The sequence below is a fragment of the Chiloscyllium plagiosum genome, unplaced genomic scaffold (genome assembly GCF_037043375.1).
Source record: "Chiloscyllium plagiosum isolate Xiang-an unplaced genomic scaffold, Cpla_swu_hap1 HiC_scaffold_15, whole genome shotgun sequence".
Taxonomy (NCBI): domain Eukaryota; kingdom Metazoa; phylum Chordata; class Chondrichthyes; order Orectolobiformes; family Hemiscylliidae; genus Chiloscyllium; species Chiloscyllium plagiosum.
Genome location: NW_028270153.1, coordinates 45868019 through 45892248, shown reverse-complemented (window position 1 = coordinate 45892248; position 24230 = coordinate 45868019). Strand labels below are relative to the sequence as shown.

The 24230-nt window shown below is 41.0% G+C and overlaps 1 protein-coding gene across 1 annotated transcript in view; it reads right to left on the bottom strand.

The window, feature by feature from the left end:
• Positions 1–24230, bottom strand: part of LOC122560062 (partitioning defective 6 homolog beta-like) — a 93772-nt gene that overhangs the window by 67518 nt on the left and 2024 nt on the right. The window contains exon 2 of the mRNA XM_043710266.2: positions 18608–18830. Coding sequence (XP_043566201.1) covers positions 18608–18830 — 223 coding nt within the window. The remainder of the gene's footprint in view (positions 1–18607; positions 18831–24230) is intronic.

The window sequence follows — 24230 nt, the reverse complement described above, 5'->3', positions numbered from 1 at the left end:
AGCAGATTGTTGAAAAAATAATTGACAATTGCAGTTCTGGTAGAAATGTTTCCTCTTGAGGTAATCTCTCTTCCCTCCTGATTAGCTAATTTTTTTCGGTATGTTTCACTGTTGCACTTATCCAGGGAAAGTGTTGGAGCTTTTAATACTTGATCTGGTTTTGCTCTTAAAGTACATCAGACAAAAATTTAAAATAGTTTGCACATCTTATCAATTTCATTACAATTGTGATGTTTGCTTCCTACTTCAGCAGTTCCAAATGCTAAACTTGAATTTTATAGACCATTTCTTCCACTATACTTATATCTTAATCAGGTTACATCATTTAGCAGCTGTTCATCAAGTCACTCAATTTCCATCTGATTTCAGGATGATCTATGCATGTGAGTTTTACTTGCAAGGTTTCACCTCCCATTTACTTACTAGTGGGGAGTAGTAGGCCACTTTTGTAATGTTGTATGCAATTTTCATCCCCCTCCTATAGGAAGGATATTGTGAAATTTGAAAGGGTTCAGAAAAGATTTACAAGGATGTTGCCAGGGTTGGAGAGTTTGAGCTATACAGAGAGGTTGAATAGGCTGGAGCGTCAGAGGCTGGGCATTGATCTTAGAGGTTTATAAAATCACGAGGGACATGGATAGGGTAAATAGACAAGATTTTAATAGGTTTAAAGTGAGAGGAAAAGATTTAAAAGGGACATAAGGGGAAATGCTTTCATGCAAAGGATGGTGCGTGTATGGAATGAACTGCCAGAGAAAAAGCGGTGGAGGCTAGTACAATTACATTTAAAAAGGCATCTGGATGGATATGTGAATAGGAAGGATTTAGAGGGATATAGGCCAATTGCTGCTAAATGGGACTAGATTAAATTTAGGATACCTGGTTGGCATGGACAAATTGGACCGAAGAGTCTGTTTCAGTGCTGTACATCTCTATTACTCTAAATCATCGCCCATCCAACCATCTTGGTTCTTTATTAGAAGTTAAGTCAGATGTTAAACATTTAGGATGTTAAAGGTGAATTTCCTAACTGTACTTCCTAAATGTAATAACATTTCCTGATTGGTCAATCAAAAAAGATAAATACCCAACAGTATTTCCTCCAATTTTTTTTTCTGCTCAGACCTTTGCAAATTGAAGCTACAGATCAAGTCTGATAGCTGTACAGAGACTAGATCTGGTTGTTCCACATATCCAGCAAGGCGTTATCCAAACGTACCCATTTGAGGGTAATACTAGACAAGTCAGATCACAGAATTAAGATGAATTCCTGTTGAAGGGCTTTTGCCCGAAACGTCGATTTTCCTGCTCCTCGGATGCTGCCTGACCTGCTGTGCTTTTCCAACACCACTCTGATCTAACCTCTGGTTTCCAGCATCTGCAGTCCTCACTTTTGCCTAGATCACAATTAATCGTAGCTCAGTAGATTTTATTTTAAAACAGTTGATTACTGTGGTGGATACTGAACATATTCTTGAGACTGCCAATGTTACTAAACTAAAGAACATAAAAGTTTATTAAATAAAAGTTTAAAAGTAACAAAAAGTTATATTACACAGTTGATAAAGCAAACAAACAGTCACTCTTGTTTTTCCCCCAGCAATATCTTTTCCAAATACTCAAAATCTCAGTGAAGTGTCATTCTGATCTTAACATACTCTTTCCAGTTCAGATTGCTTAGAGGTTACTTTGTTACGATTACCTTAAAAATATTTTTAGTTCTGGCAGCTTAAAAACTTGATACAAACTCTCTCAACTTGGAGACTTCACAAACTAAAACCCAAGATTCTGAACAGGAATCATATCAATAATGGGTTCTGGTCTGATTTTGCTATCACAAAGTTCAACTTGTCAATAACCTCAATTAATATTACCTGTATCCTGCATGTTGCTTAACTGAAGGCTTATATGTTGCTGGAAATGGTGTTCTTAGTTCTCTGCTCTGAATGACGTTCTGAACTCTTGAAAGAACTATTTATCCCAAGAACTGAAATCATTTCTTCTTCACCTCAACTTCATAACTCAAGATATCAAATGATAATAATGTTATATAACTTTACCACAAAGGAGACAATATAAAAGTCGATGCATTCTTGTCTATGTTGTGGGAAAAGGATTCCCAGTTTTTTTTTTAAATATAAAAAAAGTTGAATTTTAGTTTGTAGTTAACATTTGACTGAATTCTACTGTTTGTAAATTTTCCAGTCTTGACATGGGTTTTACAAAGTTTCCGTTGCAGGGAAGCATAGCTAAATAATGAAAGCAGCTGAAACTACTTTTCTGAAAGTGGTGTCAGCTAAGTCTTTTCCTTAAGCAGCATATTTAAAAAAAAATGTGATGCAGTGGAAGCATCCTTAACTGAGCCAGGAGACCCCAGTTCACATTGCTCTTGCTCCATAGGTATGCAATAACTTCTCTGAACTCCTTGATCAGAAAATATCTGTAAAACCAAATATGCAGGACTCTCATGGTGCAGTGGTAGTTTTCCGACCTGAGGTGAAAAGACCTGCTCCACAACTGTGCCACAACACATCCGAATAGGTTGGTAAGTATCTATAAAGAGAGGCTTCTTAGTGAGACTTAGCACAAAGTGAAGCTTTAAACAGAGTGCTGGAAGCTTAGATGATAGGCATATTAAAGGGAGGAGGTAGTGTGCCTTTGTTTGCTCCAATTTTTCCATCTGCAGCAATTGCTTCTTCATCCACATGCCCAGTGGTCTACCCATTTGACCCATTTGTGATCTACCCTGCATCATAATGCTCTGGTCAATTAGATGATCGACCAGTGTGTATCCACCATGGGATTAAGATTTGTTATATTTCTAATGTTTAAAATAGCACATTTACTATTGACAAATAGAAAATGAAAATTGATTGACTAAAACAATAAATATTTCAATTAACCAAAAATAAAATGGCAAAGGTGATGTTTCAGAGCTATAGCAATGCAATCCTGGACACCAGCGTGATCCAAAACAAAGACATCGGTGACAACTGTGCCTAGAGGAGCTTCACTTGAGTTTTGAGCTGGAGGCCAAGCTGTAGACACTGCAACACATGGATAAAGGAAAGCAATCTAAAAAGTTTTGTACCAGGAGTCAGTCGCACTGCTTAGAATAGGATCTGTTGTCTGGTTTGCACATCAATGACAAGTGGACACAACTACCATTGAAGTAGGTAAGAAAAAACTCAAGAGGGCAGGAACCACAAGCCTGAGAGATTGTCCAACAAAGTTGACTCTTTTAGCTTGTTCGGATGAAAATGAGGGCTGTAGGGTCGATCATCTAATTGACCAGAGCATTATGATGCAGGATAGATCACAAATGGGTCAAATGGGTAGACCACAAAGAATGAACTGGTAGCAGGAGACAGCATAGGGAAGGGTTGGGAGAAGAGGCAGGGTGGTGGTGGTGGCAGTGGAAGGAGCTGACACTAATCAATGGTAACCCCACAACATTGATGGTAATACCATTGAATGCCATTCCTTCCAGTTGGATATAGCCACTGCCTAATACCTGTTGTGCAAATATTGTCACTTGTCACCAGATATTGTCTAAGTCTTGCTGCATTTGGAAACATAATCACCTCTGGATTGCAAGGAGATACAACAGATGTGTGAAATAGTCCCTTAAATGGGAACATTGAGTGTATCTGATAGGTACATGAAAGAAAAATGCCAAGGGGATGACTAATTATCTGAGGTCCACTTATGATCCTGGTGTGCCTCACTGGGGTAGCATGCTGGAAATCAAACCCCACTAATCCCAGAGAAGTCGCAAAATTTAAACAATTTAAAATGTATGCAGAATTCATTCATTTACCTCACCTTTAGATCCAGACTGACAGAAAGCGAAGAGGTCTACTTATAAAAGAAAGGAAGATAAAACAATAAACCAACCCATCTATATACAATACAGAGGGTTTTGGGAGAGAGAGGGGAAAGATATAAAAGAGACCCAAGGGGCAACTTTTTCACAGAGGGTGGTACGTGTATGGAATGAGCTGCCAGAGGAAGTGGTGGAGGCTGGCACAATTGCAACATTTAAAAAGGCATTTGGGTGGGTATATGAATTGGAAGGGTTTGGAGGGATATGGGCCGGGTGCTGGCAGGTGGGACTAGATTGGGTTGGGATATCTGGTCGGCATGGACAGGTTGGACCGAAGAGTCTGTTTCCATGCTGTACATCTCTATGACTCTATAATCATATCAAAACTCAAAAACACTCCTTTATAATGAGAAAAAAGGAAACAAACAACTTTTCCCATACTACTCAAAGTATCACTCTTACAATGCTTTTCCAGAGTCCTTGCATCTAAAACCTCAGTACAGCGAAATTATTGCTGCTTCAACCTTTAGATTAGAACTGCAGATAGCTCCAGGAAGAAGCCATCACACACCTGCTTAAATTTATTCAGTTTTATGCAACTTCCTTGGGGTTTTATCCTTATACGAGATTAAAGGCTAGAAAATTTAGACTATGAGAAAAAGCTACCTTGAAGTATAAAAGCCAGATGGTAAGAGTTTCTAAAATAATTTTTTAAAAAAAGGAAAGATAAAGAATGAGCTAAGTGAACATTGGTCCTACAGAAAGAGAGATGAGAATTAATGATGGAAAGTGAGAAAATGGCATTAGAATTGAACAGGCATTTTGCATCAGTCTTCAATGTAGAGGATAAAAGTAACATTCCACTTGCAATTGTAAATTAGAGAATGGAAGAAGGGGGGGGGGGGGGGGGGGGGGGGGGAGAAACAGAAGAAAATTAGAATCACCAGAAAAGTGGTACTCAACAAATGACTGGAGGTGTAAGGTCACAAGTCCCCAGGTCCTAATGGATTTCATCCAGAGGGATCAGTGCTGGGGCCACAATTATTTACAATCTACATTAATGACTTGAACAAGAAAAGTGAACATACATTAGCTAAGTTTGTCGATGACACAAAAATAGATAGGAAGTCAAGTGATGAGGTTGACATAATCTGCAGAGGGATATAGATAGGTTAGGCAAGTAAGCAAAAGCTTGGCAGATGGAATATAACATGGGAAAATATGACATTATGTACGTTGGCAGAAACAACAGGTGTCCAATATTAATCAGGCACAGCCAACACAATTTTGAGAAAGGAGAAATCATGGATGTAGGTTTGCTCGCTGAGCTAGAAGTCTCATTTTTCTCAAAACTCATGAACAGAGAAATTATTTTTGACCAATTTAGCGTATGAAGTAGTAATATGTATTGTGGATTCTGGGAAACCAGTGGATATATTACTTCGATTTCCAAAAGGTATTTTATAAAGGTGTCACAAAGTTTGTTAGGAAGAATAAAGTTGGATGGTTTAATGAGTATGACATGACATAGATAAAAGATTGGCTGGTTAAAGGAAGCAGATAGTCAGCATAAATGGGTCATTTTCTGGCTGGCATTATACAATGAGTGGTGTGCCACAAGGATCATTGCTGATGCCTTAACTCTTTACAATTTATATAAATAAACTTGGATGAAAAGCCTTAAAGGTTTGCTGATGATACTATTGTGGTAAGTTGTGAAGAGGACATCAGGAGGCTAAAAAGGGATAGGTTAAGAGAATGACCAAAGATCCAGCAAATGGAGTATAAAACATGAAGTTGTCCGCTTTGGCAGAATAAATAAGCATATTATCTAGAGTGAGAGATTGCAGAGCTCCAAAGATGTTAAGGGATCCATGTTAATGGATGAATCGCAAAAGGTTTGTAAGCAGATACAGCAAGTAATTAAGAAAGCTAGTAGAAGGTTGTTTCTTTAATGGAAATGGAATACAAACAAAAGAAGGTTATACTTCAGTTACACAGGGAATTGGCGAGTTGACATCGAGTACTGTGTACATTATTGCTCTCTTTATAGAAAGGGTCTAAATACATTGAAAGCAGTTCATAGTTTACTGGACTCCGTAATGTACGAGCTGACTTCTGAAAGATTGGACAGGCTCAAGTATCTGCTGGACTTTAGATGAGTAAGAAGCAATCCGATTGAAAACACAAAATATGAAGAATCTTGATAGCGTGGATGTGGAAAGGAGGTTTCTTCTTGGAATAGAATCTAGATCGTAGGATCATACTGTTATAAATAAGGGTGCGCTCATTTAAGACAGGGAAAAAAAAAGTTTCAGAGGGTCACAAGTCTTTGGAACTCACTTCCTCAAAAGGCAGTGCAAGCAAAGTCTTTGAATATTTACGGCTGAAATTGACAAATTCTCAGAACTGAAAAATGTGTTGCTGGAAAGGCGCAGCAGGTCAGGCAGCATCCAAGGAACAGGAGAATCGACGTTTCGGGCATAAGCCCATCTTCAGGAATGAGGAAGGTGTGCCAAGTAAGCTAAGATAAAAGGTAGGAGGAGGGACTTTGGGGAGGGGCGTTGGGAATACGATAGGTGGAAGGAGATTAAGGTGAGGGTGATAGGCCGGAGAGGTTGGGAAGAAGATTGCAGGTCAAGAAGGCAGTGCTGAGTCCGAGGGTTGGGACTGAGATAAGGTGGGGTGAGGGGAAATGAGGAAGCTGGAGAAACCTGCATTCATCCCTTGTGGTTGGAGGGTTCCTAGGTGGAAGATGAGGCGCTCTTCCTCCAGGCATCATGTTTCCATGGTCTGGCGATGGAGGAGTCCAAGGTTGCAGGGGAAGGTGCCGGGAGTGGAGGTTGGGTTGGTGGTTGTTGTGGACCTGACGAGGGAGTCGCGGAGGGAGTGGTCTTTCCAGAACGCTGATAGGGGAGGGGAGGGAAATATAGCCTTGGTGGTGGGGTCTGTTTGGAGGTGGCAGAAATGACGAAGTAAACAATGGCTGAAAGATGATCATGGAGGTGGGGTAGGTGAGAACGTGGAACTGAGGTTCCAATCATATCATCCATGATCTTAAGTGGCAGAGTAGGCTCAAGGGTTTAAGTGGTCTACTTCTAACTTACATGTTTGTTATGCTGGAACTTAGAATTAACAACCCTGCAACCGCAAGAAATGCAAAACCTGCGCCCACACCTCCCCCCTTTCTTCCCTCCAAGGCCCCAAGGGATCTTTCCATATCCGCCACCAATTCACCTGCACCTCCACACACATCATTTACTGCATCCGCTGCACCCGATGTGGCCTCCTCTATATTGGGGAGACAGGCCGCCTACTTGCGGAATGTTTCAGAGAACACCTCTGGGACACCCGGACCAACCAGACCAACCACTCCGTGGCTCAACACTTCAACTCCCCCTCCCACTCCACCAAGGACATGCAGGTCCTTGGCCTCCTCCATCGCCAGACCATGGCAACACGACGCCTGGAGGACGAGCACCTCATCTTCCGCCTAGGAACCCTCCAACCACAAGGGATGAATGCAGATTTCTCCAGCTTACTCATTTCCCCTCCCCCCCACCTTGTCTCAGTTCCAACCCTCGAACTCAGCACCACCTTCCTAACCTGCAACCTTCTTCCTGTCCTCTCCGCCTCCACCCACACTCCGGCCTATCACCCTCACCTTAACCCCCTTCCACCTATCGCATTTCCAACGCCCCTCCCCCAAGTCCCTCCTCCCTACCTTTTATCTTAGCCTGCTGGACACACTTTCCTCATTCCTGAAGAAGGGCTCATGCCCGAAACGTCGATTCTCCTGCTCCTTGGATGCTGCCTGACCTGCTGCGCTTTTCCAGCAACACATTTTCAATTTCTGCTTGAGGTTAAGTCTCATTGCAAAAGTTCAAATATTACTATGGAAAAAGATCCCAGTTTAGTTTTCAGTGATGAATTAATTTCACAATTGCTTTTTTAATACCTTCATTAGTCTTGAAAACTAATTCATACTAGTGAAATGTCAAATTTCTCAATTACAACACAGTCACTTCTCTCACCAAATTGACTATACAATTCATGTTGCCAAATACTAAACAAATGAGTGGGGATAGATCTTAGTGCTCTAAATTTGAGAGAAAAAATGCTACATTTTTACAATAGCAAAATAACAGGCTGGATTAATAAAAAAGCATGCTGAAAATTTAAAATAAAAAAAGTGATGGACAGCAAACTTCCTGTTTTTTTTGAACCAATGTGATTATCAGTATAGAGTCATTACTGCTGATGCATGTCAAAGATCCCCCTTGACTTGGTATCACACTTAAATTGCTATCAGGATAGAAGGGTCTATGCTAGAGATCGCTGAATGCCTGTCGTTTGCTTTCTTCAGGGCTGACAAGTGCCATTGCAATGCTGCTGACCATAGGAGAAAGTGAGGACTGCAGATGCTGGAAATCAGTTAAAAAGTGTTCTGGAAGTGGTGCTAGCACAGCAGGTCAGGCAGCATCTGAGGGGCAGGAGAGTCGACGTTTCAGGCATAAGCCATTCATCAGGAACATGGAGGGGGAAGGGGGCTGAGAGATAAACAGACAGGTGGGTCGGGGGCAGGTGGGAAAGTGCGAGGTGAATGCAGTTGGGAGGTAATTGTGATAGGTAAATGGGGAGGATGGAGCAGACAGGTACAGACAGGTAAGGAAGAACAGGTCAAGGTGGCAGTGCTACGTTGGAGGGCTGGATCGGAGTTGAGTTTTGGTGGGGGGAGATGAGATTTGAAAACTGGTGAAGCTGACGATATTCTGTGGTTGGAGGGCCCCAATGTGGAAGATTCTTCCTTTAGTTGGTGGATGGGTTTGGTTTCGCAGAGGCAGCGACCTGAGGACTTGCACGTCCTTGGGGGGTTGAAGTGGTTGGCAATAGGGCGTGGAGTTGTTTGGTGTGTACGTCCCAGAAATGTTCCATGAACTGCTCTGCGAGTTGGTGTCCTGTCTCCCCAATGTAGAGGAGACACAGAGAGCAATGGACAAAGTAGATGAGGTAGCTAGATGTGCATGAAAATCTCTACTAGATTTGAAATTATCCTTTAGGGCCTTGGACAGAGGTGGGGTGGGGTGGGAGGAGGTGGAAGAGGTGCTGTGGGCACAGGTTTCACACTTTGTGTGGCAGCAAGGGAAGATGCCAGGTGTGGAGGGTGGATTGGGATGGGTTGCGAGGGCAGAGGTGCAGGAAGTGGAGATGTGTTGGAGGGCATCGTTGATAACATGGGAGGGTAAATTGCTGTCTTTGAAAGCGTGGGACATCTCAGATAAAATTGCAGATGCAGAAGTAAAAGGATTGTGTTTTTATAGGAAGGGGGTGGGAGGAGGTGTAGTCAAGGTAGCTGTGTGAGTCGGTGAGTTTGAAATAAACATCCGCGTTGAGTCGATCAATGGAGTCAGAGGTCCAGGAGGGAGATGGAGGTGTCGGAAATGGTCCATGTGAACAGGAGGTCAGGATGGAAGGTGTTGGTGAAGTTGAATTATTCAACCTCCTTGTGGGAGCACGAGGGTGGTGCTGATGCAGTTATCAATGTAGCAGAGAAAAAGATGGGGATGGTGCCGGTGTAACTGTGAAAGAGTTCCACGCATCTTAAGAGGCAGGCATAGCTGGGGCCCATGCGGGTGACAAGGTTAGCCAATATTTCACTGTTTAACAAAGCCCATCTTAAACAGCATTTGCCACTGATCAGCTCAACTTCAATTTATCACAATCTGCTTATTCCACTTCCCACTAGAGCTTTCCATCCCCCTCAAAGTCTAGCTATAAACTTAATATTTCTTTGGTCAACAATTCCTAATCATTTGTATACTGAAAATACAATATCAAAACTAGAGTGTCAATCTCTCTATATGCTATCACAGCTATCTTTCATCAGTTTGATTTTGCAAATTCTGATCAACTTCATACAGCCTTTCAAATCATGTATAGCAAATTTTATTCGTAGAACTATTGAAAAGTAGCTTTAAATTTAAAAAGTTCAATTTGCCCTTACCCAAGGGTTCAGTTATGTACATTAATGATCTAGACATTAATATTGGAGGTCTGATCATTACATTCACTGACAAAAACTGGCATGGTAAATAGCAAGGACAAAAGCCTTTGACTACAGGACAATATAGACTGGCTGGTCAGATGGGCTGAACAGTAGCAGATGAAATTTAAACCAGAAAAGTGAGCAAAGTGCATTTTAGGAGGACTAACATGGCAAGGGAGTAGAGTCATAGAGATGTACAGCATGGAAACAGACCCTTCAGTCCAACTCGTCCATGCCAACCAGATATTCCAACACAATCTAGTCCCACCTGCCAGCACCTGGCCCATATCCCTCCAAACCCTTCCTATTCATATACCCATCCAAATGCCTTTTTAATGTTGCAAAAGTACTAGCCTCCACCACTACTACTGGCAGCTCATTCCATACACGTACCACCATCTGCTTGAAAAAGTTGCCCCTTAGGTCTCTTTTATATCTTTCCCTTCTCACCCTAAACCAAATGTCCTCTAGTTCTGGACTCCCCCACCCAAGAAAAGACTGTCTATTTATCCTATCCATGCCCCTCATGATTTTATTACCTCTATAAAGTCACCCCTCAGCCTCCGATGCTCCAGGGAAAACAGCCCTAGCCTATTCAAGTTTTCCCTACAGCTCAAGTCCTCCAATCCTGGCAACATCCTTGTAAATCTTTACTGAACCTTTTCAAGTTTCACAATATCCTTCCGATAGGAAGAAGGAGACCAGATTTGCATGCAATATTCCAACAGTGGCCTAACCAATGTCCTGTACAGCCGCAACATGACCTCCCAACTCCTGCACTCAATACTCTGACCAATAAAGGAAAGCATATCAAGCGCCTTCTTCACAATCCTATCTACCTGCGACTCCACTTTCAAGGAGCTATGGCCTTAGTACACATTGAATGGGATGACTCGAGGAAGTTCAGAGGACTAGTGACTGGAGGGATCTTCATTTGCACATTCTTAGATTCTCAAAGACAGCATGACAGGTAGAGAAGGTGGTTAAGAAAATATATGGTATACTAGTATCCAGTCCGTTGACTAATAAAGACAAGAGCAAGTAGGAGATGATGGAGCCATTTTTTAAAACATTAGTTAAGCCACAGCTGGATACTGCGTGCAATTCTGGTCTCCACAATACAGTAAGGATATGATTATACGAGAGAGGTTACAGAGGACATTAACCACGGTGCAGTAATTCAGCCACAGATGGAGATGAGGGGGGCTGGTGTTGGTTTCCTCGAAGCAGAGAAGTCAACTGATTCAGCTGTACAAAATTATGAGGGGCATAGTTAGGGTAGATAGGAAGAAACCTTTTCCCGTAGATGGCTCAATAACCAGAGGGGACAATTTGAAGATAAGGTGGTGGATTGGAAGAGATTGGAGGGAAAACATTTTCATCCAATGGATGGTATGTATTTGGGACTCAAAGCCCAAAGAGGTAGTAAAGGCAAGAACCCTCAAGAGATTTGAGGACTTAGTCATAGAGATATACAGCACGGAAACAGACCCTTCGGCACAAATGGTCCATGTCAACCAGCTTAGGTTAACCTAATCTAGTCCCATTTGCCAGCACTTTGCCCATATTCCTCCAAACCCTTCCTACTCAGACCCATTTATATGCCTTTTAAATGCTGTAATTGTACCAGCCTCCACCACTTCCTCTGGCAGCTCATTCCATACATGTACCACCCTCTGTGAAAAACGTTGGCCCTTAGGTTCCTTTTCTATTATTTTTTCCCCTCATCCTAAACCTATACCCTTTAGTTCTGGACACATCCAACCCAGGGAAAAGATCTTGACTACTTGTCCTATCCATGCCCCTTATGATTTTATAAGCCTCGAAGGTCATCCCTCAGTCTCCGACGCTCCAGAGAAAACTGTCCCAGTCTATTCAGCCTCACTTTATAGCTCAAACCCTCCAACCCTGGCAACATCCTTGTAAATCTTTTCTGAAACCTTCCAAGTTTCACATTTCCTTCCAATAGGAAAGAGACCAGAATTGCACGCAATATTCCAACAGTGGCCTAAACAATGTCCTGTACAGCTGCAACATGACCTCCCAACTCCCTGAAGGGCTCATGCCCGAAACGTCGATTCTCCTGCTCCTTGGATGCTGCCTGACCTGCTGCGCTTTTCCAGCAACACATTTTCAGCTCCCAACTCCTATACTCAATACTCTGACCAATGAAAGAAAACCTAGCAAGGGCCTTCTTCATTATCCTATCTTCTGCGACTCTACTTTCAAGGAGCTATGAACCTGCACTCCAACGTCTCTGTTCAGCAACACTCTCTAGGACTTTACCATTAAGTCCTGCTAAGATTTGCTTTCCCAAAATGCAGCACCTCACATTTATCGGAATTAAACTCCATCTGCCACTTCTCAGCCCATTGGTCCATCTGGTCAAGATCCTGTTGTAATCAAAGATAACCTTCTTTGCTGTCCACTAAGACTCCAATTTTGGGGTCATCTGCAAACTTACTAACTATACGTCTTATGCTCGCATCCAAATCATTTATATAAATGAAAAGCAGTGGACCCAGCACAGATCCTTGGAGCACACTACTGGTCATAGGCCTCCAGTCTGAAAAGCAACCCCCCACCACCACCCTCTGTCTTCTACTTTTGAGCCAGTTCTGTACCCAAATGGCTAGTTCTCCCTGTATTCCATGAGATCTAACATTGCTAAGCAGTTTCCCACGAGGAACCTTGTTGAACATCTTACTGAAGTCCATGGAGATCACATCCACCACTCTGCCCTCAATCCTCTTTGTTACTTCTTCAAAAACCTCAATCAAGTTCAAGAGACATGATTTTCCACGCACAAAGCCATGCCGACTATCCCTAATCAGTCCTTGCCTTTCCAAATGTAAATCCTGTCCCTCAGGATTCCCTCCAACAATTTGTCTACCATCGATTTCAGGGTCACCGGTCTATAGTTCTAGTTTTCCCTTACCTAAATAGTGACACGACATTAGCAAACCTCTAGTCTTCTGGCACCTCACCTGTGACTACTGATGTTACAAATATCTCAACAAGGGGCCCTGCAATTACTTCCCTAGCTTCCCACAGAGTTCTAGGCCCTGGGGATTTATCCACTTTTAAAAGTCTCAAGACATCCAGCGTTTCGTCCTCTGTAAGATGGACATTTTTCAATATGTCACCACCTATTTCCCCACACACTATCCTCCATGTCCTCCTTCATAGTCAACACCGATGCAAAATACTTGTTTAGAATCTCCACCATCTCCTGCGGTTCCACACATGGCCTGTCCAGCTGATCTCGGAGGAGCCCTGTTCTCTCCCTAGCTACACTTTTGTCCTTAATGTATTTATGAAATCCCTTTGGATTCTCCTTAAACCTATTTGCCAAAGCTATCTCATGTTGAAGTTACAATGTCACATAGCCAAATATTGGAAAATGGGATTAGAATTGATAGGCATTTGATGACCAGCACAGATACAATATGCCAAAGGACCTTTATCTGTATTGTAAAAACTAAGACTATTGTTTTTTCAAATATTTCTATCACTACACTCAAAAGCAAGCACATTCTTCTATTTTTAAAATCTCCAAACATTGCATAAGATATTCTATAAAAGAAAGATTAATGTTTACCATGGCAGATAATCAGGCAAAACCAAATTTTGAGCTGCTTCTCTCTTAAAATGCTGCCTAATTGGTGACTATTTCTAGCATTCTCTTATCTTGAGCACATCAGTCTATTGTTCCTATTGTTGCATACTTCACAGTAGATACCTTGTTCTTCAATACTATCATTATACAAATCATTTGTACATTCAAGTTGTGCTAAATACAATGCTCTCAAATGAATAAAAGCAGCATTAATTTGCATGAACAATTAAGATGAATAACAAACCAAAAATAGAAATTCTACACATCATTATCTCTGCAATTCTCACTGTAAAACAAAGTGGCTTAAATGTTGTAGGCCATAAAGCTGCTGAGCTGATTAATAAATAAATCTGTTCTCAATCTTGATCATGTTCTGCAGATTGCTTGCAACAATTGCTAAATCAAATGCTTAAATAGTTTCCCCCCCCCCCCCCCCCCCACCATGAAAACATTGTTTAAATAAAGTTCCAGTGGGGCCAGATCATCATAAGGTAATCTTCACTACATATTCTTTCAGAGATACTGGATTAGTAGTGCTGGAAGAGCACAGCAGTTCAGGCAGCATCAGAGGAGCAATAAAATCGACGTTTCAGGCAAAAGCCCTTCATCAGGAATACAGGCAGAGAGCCTGAAGGGTGAAGAGATAAGTGAGAGGAGGGTGGGGGTGGGGAGAAAGTAGCATAGAGTAGCGTGTTTGTTTCAGGACATGGTTGAAGAGCTTCAGGGCAGAGGAAATGACCTGGGAGTTAGAGTCATGGAGATGTACAGCATGGAAACAGACCCTTCGGTCCAACCCTTCCATGCCGACCAGATATCTCAACCCAATCTAGTCCCACCTGCCAGCACCTGGCCCATATCCCTCCAAACCCTTCCTATTCATATACCCATCCAAACGCCTTTTAAATGTTGCAATTGTACCAGCCTCCATCACTTCCACTGGCAGCTCAGTCCATACACGTACCACTCTGCATGAAAAAGTTGCCCCTTTGGTCTCTTTTATATCTTTCCCCTCTCACCCTAAACCTATGCCCTCTAGTTCTGGCCTCCCCCACCCCAAGAAAGAGATTTTGCCTATTTATCCTATCCATACCCCTCATCATTTTGTAAACCTCTATAAGGTCACCCCACAGCCTCCGACGCTCCAGGGAAAACAGCCCCAGCCTGTTCAGCCTCTCCCTGTAGCTCAGATCCTCCAACCCTGGCAACATCCTTGTAAGTCTTTTCTGAACCCTTTCAAGTTTCACAACATCTTTCCGATAGGAAGGAGACCAGAATTGCATGCAATATTCCAACAGTGGCCTAACCAATGTCCTGTACAGCCGCAACATGACCTCCCAACTCCTGTACTCAATTCTCTGACCAATAAAGGAAAGCATACCAAACGCCTTCTTCACTATCTTATCTACCTGCTACTCCACTTTCAAGGAGCTATGAACCTGCACGCCAAGGTCTCTTTGTTCAGCAACACTCATTAGGACCTTACCATTAAGTGTATAAATCCTGCTAAGATTTGCTTTCCCAAAATGCAGCACTTTGCATTAATCTGAATTAAACTCCATCTGCCACTTCTCAGCCCATTGGCCCACCTGGTCAAGATCCTGTTGTAATCTGAGGTAACCCTCTTCACTGTCCACTACACCTCCAATTTTGGTGTCATCTGCAAACTTACTAACTATATCTCTTATGCTCGGATCCAAATCATTTATGTAAATGACAAAAAGTAGAGGGCCCATACCGATCCTTGTGGCACTCCACTGGTCACAGGCCTCCATTCTGAAAACAACCCTCCTCTACCACCATCTGTCTTCTACCTTTGAGTCAGTTCTGTATCCAAATGGCTAGTTCTCCCTGTATTCCATAAGATCTAACCTTGCTAATCAGTCTCCCATGGGGAACCTTGTCGAACGCCTTACTGAAGTCCATATAGATCACATTTACTGCTTGGCCCTCAATCTTCTTTGTTATTTCATCAAAAACTCAAGTTTGTGAGACATGATTTCCCACGCACAAAGCCATGTTGACTATCCCGAATCAGTCCTTGCCTTTCCAAATACATGTACATCCTGTCCCTCAGGATTCCCTTCAATAACTTGCCCACCACTGAGGTCAGGCGCACTGGTCTATAGTTCCCTGGCTTGTCTTTACCACCCTTCTCAAACAGTGGCACCACGTTTGCCAGCCTCCAGTCTTCCAACACCTCACCTGTGACTATCGATGATACAAATACCTCAGCAAGTTTCCCAGAGTTCTCGGGTACACCTGATCAGGTCCTGGGGATTTATCCACCTTTAACCGTTTCAAGACATCCAGCACTTCCTCCTCTGTAATCTGGACATTTTGCAAGATGTCACCATCTATTTCCCTACAGTCTATATCTTCCATATCCTTTTCCACAATAAATACTGATGCAAAATATTCATTTATTATCTCCCCCATTTTCTGTGGCTCCACACAAAGGACGCCTTGCTGATCTTTGAGGGGCCATATTCTCTTCCTAGTTACCCTTTTGTCCCTAATATGTTTGTAAAACCCCTTTGGATTCTCATTAATTCTATTTGCCAAAGCTATCTCATGTCCCCATTTTGTCCTCTTGATTTCCCTCTTAAGTATACTCCTACTTCCTTTATATCCTAAGGATTCACTCGATCTATCCTGGTCTGTACCTGACATATGCTTCCTTCTTTTTCTTAACCAAACCCTCAATCTCTTTAGTCATACAGCATTCCCTCTACCTACCAGCCTTCCCTTTCACCCTGACAGGAATATACTTTTTCTGGATTCATGTTCTCATTTCTGAAGGTATGTCATTTTCCAGCCGTCCCTTTACCCGCGAACATCTGCCTCCAATCACCTTTTGAAAGTTCTTGCCTAATACCATCAAAATTGGCCTTTCTCCAATTTCAAACTTCAACTTTTAGATCTGGTCTATCCTTTTCCATCACTATTTTAAAATGAATAGAATTATGGTCACTGGCCCCAAAGTGCTCCCCCCACCGACACCTCAGTCACCTGCCCTGCCTTATTTCCCAAGAGTAGCTCAAGTTTTGCACCTTCTCTAGTAGGTTCATCTACATACTGAATCAGAAAATTGTCTTGTACACACTTAAGAAATTCCTCTCCATCTAAACCTTTAACACTATGGCAGTTCCAGTTGATGTTTAAAAGTTAAAATCCCCTACCCTAACCACCCTATTATTCTTACAGATAGCTGAGATCTCCTTACAAGTTTGTTTCTCAATTTCCCTCTGACTATTGGAGGGTTTATAATACAATCCCAATAAGGTGATTATCCTTTTCTTATTTCTCAGTTCCACCCAAATAACTTCCATGGATGTATTTCCAGGAATATCCTCCCTTAGCACAGCTGTAATGCTATCATTTATCAAAAATGCCACTCCCCCTCCTCTTTTGCCTCCCTTTCTATCCTTCCTGTAACATTTGTATCCTGGAACATTAAGCTGCCTGTCCTGCCCATCCCTGAGCCATGTTTCTGTAATTGCTATGATATCCCAGTCCCATGTTCCTAACCATGCCGAGTTCATCTGCCTTCCCTGTTAGGCCCCTTACATTGAAATAAGTGCAGTTTATTTTATTAGTCCTACCTTGTCCCTGCCTGCCCTGACTTTTTGACTCACTTCTGTTCTCAGCTGTACCCGTGCAGTGGGAGAGGGACTCCCTGAGATTCTTGTAGAGAGGGGAAGAAAACTTCTTCAAGGCAGGCATCCTTTTTCAGACAGCCTAGGCTGAATGTTTGAAAACCTTGTCCTACTAATTATAAATGAATCTATTCCTGTTTTAACAGATTACCACTAACCTTTCACCTTTTGCTCATTGGTAAATTTAAGGTAAAGGTTTAAATTAAATGCACTGAATTTGAAACAAATTTCACATCCTTCTGCTGATGGTTTCCAAGTCTATATGTAGCCTTGCAGTTGCAATGGTCTGATAACTTGTTTTCTGTACAGTATATCTACTAACCAAGTATTTTAAAAATCAGAGGCTCTGATAGCTCAGTTTGCCAGATAGCTGGTTTGGTGATGCAGAGTGATGCCAAGCGCAGACTAAATTTCTGTACCTAAGATTACCATGAAGGTCCCATCTTTGGAATCTTGCGCATGCCTGAAGCATGGTGATCCTCAGGCTAAACCATCGCCAGTCACCTCTGTCCAATGAGAGAGCAGTCTTCTGGGACTATGGTCACTTAACCTTATTTCAAAACATCAAAGATAGTATTTTCTGAGGTGCCAGTTATACTTAAACCTACAAAAGAACTGAAGCAATTGAATTAACCAAAAAAAAATCCACATTAATGTTAACTAGGTCAAAATCATAATTTACATACTTGTCCTGGCTTGCAGCTGTGCATGTTTTACCCTGTTTATTTGCTAAGTTTTCTTTTCAGGCCTGACTGCAGTATTGATGTCATGTGCTTCATTAATCACATCCAAAACTTCAAGCAACATCACCTCTTTTCAATCTGGGGTTAGCAAGGGACAAAGTGCTTTCAGCATTAGCACAATTACCCATTAAGCTATTAGTCTGGCATTTTACTGAAGCCACAGAATATAAATGAATATCAGAATTATTTTTTTCTTTTCTAAAGCGACAAGGGAAAAGGAAAAAAAACACCAGACTCTTGTGTTTTCTTGTTTTTTTGTGTGACCTACTCATTTAAGTCCATGAGCCCCCTTACCGTTTTGTGCAGCCACATACGCCTGCTAACTTAAAGGATCCAAATCATGCTCACTCACATGAAACTCCTGGATTGCTGTGTGACCATGCAAATTTATGAGAGAACACAAAATATTTAATGTTGTAACAGATTAGCATAAACAAAATAAGCACTGGCATTAGAATTATAGTTGCAGAGAAACAAAGAATACTTTATTAAAGACTAATTAGATTTGAACATTAAACATTTAAAAATCAAGATATTGAAATATGTATTATATTCAAATCAGCCAACTCTGTTACAGACTAGTAGGATCAATCTTTGCCCATGACCTCAAATTTGTTTTGGTCATAGTAGTTCCCTCTATCACTGCTAACACAAAACAAGCATTGCACCTGAAGAATCAACTTACAGCTATTAACCATTCTTTTAAAATGTTCTTACCTGTTCTTTGTAGAAATACCCTGAGAAGTGGGTTTGCTGTCTTAATTGCCTTCAGATAGTTGTCATCATTATTTATCGGCAACAGATCCCCATGAATGTCAGCATAACCCACTAACACGTCAATGTTTGGAATTCTGTGGACATGCTGCAATAATCCATAAAACTCTTCAAATTTTCCAGGTTTGGATCGATCCAAGGAAAAGCGCCGAAATTCAGCCCCAAACTAAATAAGTAAAAAAGGAAGAAAAAAAGTACTGAAGCGAAGTGGTACAAGTTTGAACCATTAGGAAGCTAATATTTGGAATTCAGACAAAATATTTAAAAATGAATGTACAGTATCACATATCCCTTAGATTATGTATTCCTTGGGTCACTCTGCAAAGAACAGACTCCACAGGGATTTCTTAATCTGCATCAAACTGGTAAAACACTGTCAGTTCCCATTGACTTCACAAAGTTAGAGGGCGATCCAGAGAACAACCAAGGAATTTACTGGAACATGTGTTTAAGTAAACGTATAAATCAACGTGGCATAACCGGTCAAACCAGTATTATTTCAATTTTTAAAATCTATCAAACACACTTATGATTGTTTTAGAAGCAAAAATCTGTTTTTTGGTTACTATCAAGCAGCTTATATGAAAAGCGCTAACAAAAAAAGCTGTATTTAGAAAATGAAATGTTTTAAAATTAAAATTTGTCAAAAGAAATAAAACAGGACTAAACTGCAATACACTGTGTAGACATTCTTTAGTAATCACAGGAATGCAATAACGTATCCAACCTAGATAGGACTGGAGTGGAAATGAGAGGATGCAAACATTCTTTTGCATCTTGCCTGTGGAAAGTCACAGCAAATGAAATCCAGATAACAAAGAAAGCAAAGAAAATCAGAAACAGCAAAACAATTTTCTGCTAGGTTCAGAAGTATCAAATGCATAAAAATTGACTAGATATCTGGTTGGCATGGATGGGTTGGACCGAAGGGTCTGTTTCTGTGCTGTACATCTCTATGACTCTAAGAACATTTATTTTCCTATCTTTGACAACACTTTTGGAAGTAACAACTAGCATAGTTTCTTCGTTCGTGCTCCATCAGTAAAATATTTTAGAAAGCGATGTGAAAATAAACTAGAAATAGTTGTCTTTATTTCTAAACAGTAGAGTTGATAGTATACACATCAACACGATGCAAACAGCTTATAATAGCAACATGCAAAACTTTTTAAAAGAATTGCTTCACTGTCCTTCTTCCCATTATCCACCATATCATGAATCAGATTTTTCATAAGTGTTTCACATAAGCATGTATGTATTGTTCTTTGGGAGTACTACTGTATTTACATCTTTAACAAAGTTTTTACAGGATAATGAAAATTGCAATGTGCATTAATAAAAAATCTCCTTGAAATTCCAATTTACAAATCATTCATTCATTCTGTTATCACATGGAGTCAGAGATGTACAGCACGGAAACAGACCTTTTGGTCCACCTCGTCCATGCTGATCAGATATCCTAACTAATCTAGTCCCATTTGCCAGCACTTGGCTCATATCCTTCTAAACCCTTCCTACTCATTTACCCATCCAAAAGCCATTTAAAATGTTCGAATTACACCAGCTTCCACTATTTCCTCTGGCAGCTCATTCCATACACACACCACCCTCTGCATGAAAAAATTGCACCTTAGGTCCCTTTTAAATTTTTCCCCTCACCCTAAACCTCTGCCCTCTATGGGAATAGAGTAAAAGGTGTTCTGTCTCCACCATGTGGTGCCATTTTGACAAAAGAATTTAAAAAAAGCACTAAATAAAGTTCTTCAGCCAGAGTCCTAAACACAGCTCCAGGACTTCAGCAAGGTCTCCATTCCAGACCTACTGCAGCCAGGAGGTCCCACTCCAGGCACTAACACAGCCACAGTCAACAACCTGACGCTGCTGAAAGTGTCCACGCTCCATGTCTCCCATAGCCAGGAGTCCCATTTCAGCTACCACTACAATTGATGCCACACAGCCACTCCAGGAGTCCACACATCAGGCCCACGTACCAGGAGTGGGTAACTGGGGTTAGGGAACAGAGTGGGTGTTGAAGAGGTAGGTAAATGTTATAGGGTGACTACCCTATGTGTTTGAAAACCATAACCCAAACAATGGCAGTACATGATACTAAAAGACCCTTCTTTCTCCCTCCACTAGCTTCAGATAAGTATGTTGGACACCAAAGCAAGGCAGCACAGTCACAGAGTTATACCATGTGGAAACAGACCCTTTGATCCAATTCATCTATGCCAATGAGATATCCTAAACTGATCTGGTCCCATTTGCTAGTGTTTGATCCATATCTCTCTAAAATCCTTCCATATTCATATACCCATCCAGATGCCTTTTAAGTGTTGCTATTGTACCAGCCTCCACCACTTCCTCTGGCAGCTCATTCCTTACATGCACCACTCTCTGCGTGAAAAGATCACCTCTCACGTCCTTTTAAATCTTTCCCCACTCACCTTAAACATATGCCCTCCAGTTTTGGACTTTCCCCTATCCTGGGAAAAAAGACTGTGGCTATTCAACCTATCCACGCCCCTCATGATTTTAAAAATTTCTCAGCCTCTGATGCTCTAGGGAAAAAAGCCCCAGTCTATTCAGCTTCTCCCTCTAGCTCAAACCCTCCAATCCCAGCAACATTCTTGTAACTGCTTCCTTTCACAACATCTTTCCTATAGCAAGGAGACCAGAATTGAACACAGTATTCCAAAAGTAGCCTAACCAATGTCCTGTATAGCTGCAGAATGATGTCCCAACTCCTATACTCAGTGCACTAACCAAGGAAAGCAAGCGTGCTAAACACCTTCTTCACCACCCTGTCTATCTGTGACTCCACTTCCAAGGAACTATGCACCTGTACCCCAGGTCCCTTTGTTTGCATCCCAGGGATACAAGTCCTGATCTGATTTGTTTTATCAAACAGAATACCTCACTTTTATGTAAATTAAAGTTCGTTTGCCATTCCTCAGTCAATTGGCAAGGTCCTTATTTGACTCGGAGGTAACTTTCTTCACTGTTCATTACACTACCAATTTTGGTGTCATCTGCAAACTTATCATACTTTCTATAGTCTATCAGGTTTATTTGAAATCACAAGTTTCACAGCATCGGCCCTTTGTCAGATGAAGACTTCACCTGATAAAAGGGCAACGCTCCAAAAAACCATGATTTCAAATAAACCTGTTGGACCATAACCCAGCGTCATCGGACTTCTGACCTTGTCCACCCCATTCCAACACCAGCATCTCCAAATCACACCTCCCATATTCACTTACCTAAATGACAAAAACCACTGAACCCAGTACCAATACCTGCGGCACACTGCTGGTCACAGGCCTCCAGTTTGTGAAGCAACCCTCCCCCACCACCCTCTTAGTCTCTTACCTTCAAGAGAATTTTTATCCAATTGGCTAGCTCACCCTGGATTCTATGTGATCTAACCTTGCTAACCAGTCTACCAAGTGGAACCTTGTTGAATGTCTTGCTGAAGTCCATATAAACAATGTCTACAACTCTGCCTTCAATTTTGTGTGATTTTTCCAAAACATTCATTTAAGTTAGTGAGACATGACTTCCCACACAACAAATCATATTGACTCTTCCTAATCAGTCCTTGCTTTTCCAAATACTTGTAAATTCTGTCCCTCAGAATCCCCTCCAACATCACAAAATTTTTAAATGTTCACTCACAGGATAAGTGCCACTGGCCAGACCAACGTTTATTTCCCATTCCTAGTTTTCCTTGAGAGCTACAGAGGGCACTCAGAACACATACCGCCACCACACTTAATTCGAAGTCATTCTGCATTTCACTTCCTAGAATATTTCCCTTGCCTGGTTGATGTTCTGGAACTAAATACGTTGAAAAAAAGTTATTTATAGCTTCCACCTTACTGATGGGGTTTCACGCTATTATAACCTGCTCCGAGAACTTGCTCACATTTTGACAGCTATGGAAAATTCCAAAATAGCATGAGTCAATCCACAATACGTTAAAATAAAATGACCTACAATCTGCTTTTTTCAAAAACAAAAATACCCATCTCAATGTTAAAGGGATCAAGATCCACATCTTCAGACATAAACTGGCTTTTCCTTCGGACCATACATTATCTACATACCAGGTTTTCTCAAAATGTGTCCATTAGCTTAAGATACAATTAGTTCTGCTATAACACGATAGTTCTGTTCTCATGCAATCCCATGGTATAAGAAAATTGTGTAATAGTAGCACTATTTAAACTAATGGTGGGGCAAGAATCACGTCATAACCAATATACTCTCAAACTTCCCGCTTTAGAAACAGTGTCCCCAATTTGTCAATTGTGTTAAAGCAAATTTGTGTTAACAAAACCACGTTATAGCAGAATGACCTGTATATTAATTACGAACAGACTAACAGCAACACAACCATTCAGTGGCACAAACAAAAATAAACTGTTCATCCCATCTCATGGTAAAAGATGCTTCAAACAATTTGGATCTGTTTCCAAATCTTCACCTAGAACTAATCGGTTCTCCCTTGGCTATGCATTGCATTCCAAGCTTTGTTAAAAATCCATCCATTTTTGAGAAATATTATTTACAGATAAACAGAGGCAAAAGTCATTATCTTGACCTGCCTTCAGTTAGGTGATAACTAAAGAATTACTATGCACCTGAACAAAATATCCACAAATTGTGAAGACACTTCATTCAAATATAAATGTCTCTTTATATTGTGGCAAAAGAAGATTGTTTATAGAGAAGAAAAATACTTCAAGTAGAATTTGCAAAATAATTGTCATTTTACATGTCATACTGATTTCTGCATTTAGATTGCATAGATAGGCTCTAAAAACAGTGGTTGCTCATACATACAAAAAGAATGAGCCAAGTATCAATGCTGATCATGGATTAACAAATAAAGTGCTGTCCTGTACAAAGACTTCCATGGGTGGGAGGGGTTTAAAATCTTAAACTACGTATTTTTATCCCAGTGTGTAAAGTTCAATGATAATAATGCACCATTACAATTTAATTGAAATATAGAATACAAGCATTACAGAACAATGCTAACATTGTTAACATCAATGATAACATTGTGTTTGTTTTATTTCTACAAATATAAAAGTTTGAAAAGGGCAAATACTCTAGTTCACCTATAGACATGACAATATCCTAGATGTTTCAAGTTTAAAAAGCATATCATGCATTTCAAAACCATGAGACTTAAAAAAGGCAATGAATTCAATGCATCCAGAATGTTACAAATAGAACAGAAGCCAATAAATACAAACTAAAAGTTACACCCTGAAGTAGGTCACTTTACTGGAATGCACAAGAAGCTATCACGTTAAAATTGTTTTTTTTTTTAAATTTATTCATGCTTCACTGGGTAGACTAGCAATAACTAGCCAGTTGGTAGTTAAGCATCAACCATGTTGCTGAGGGGGTCTGCAGTTACATCTAGGCCAAATCAGGCAAGAATGACAATTTCCTTCCCTACTGGACTTTATTGAACCAGATTGGGTTTTTCCAACAAATGACAAGAGTTCATGGTCATCATTACACTCTTAATTCCAGATTTGCAGCCAAG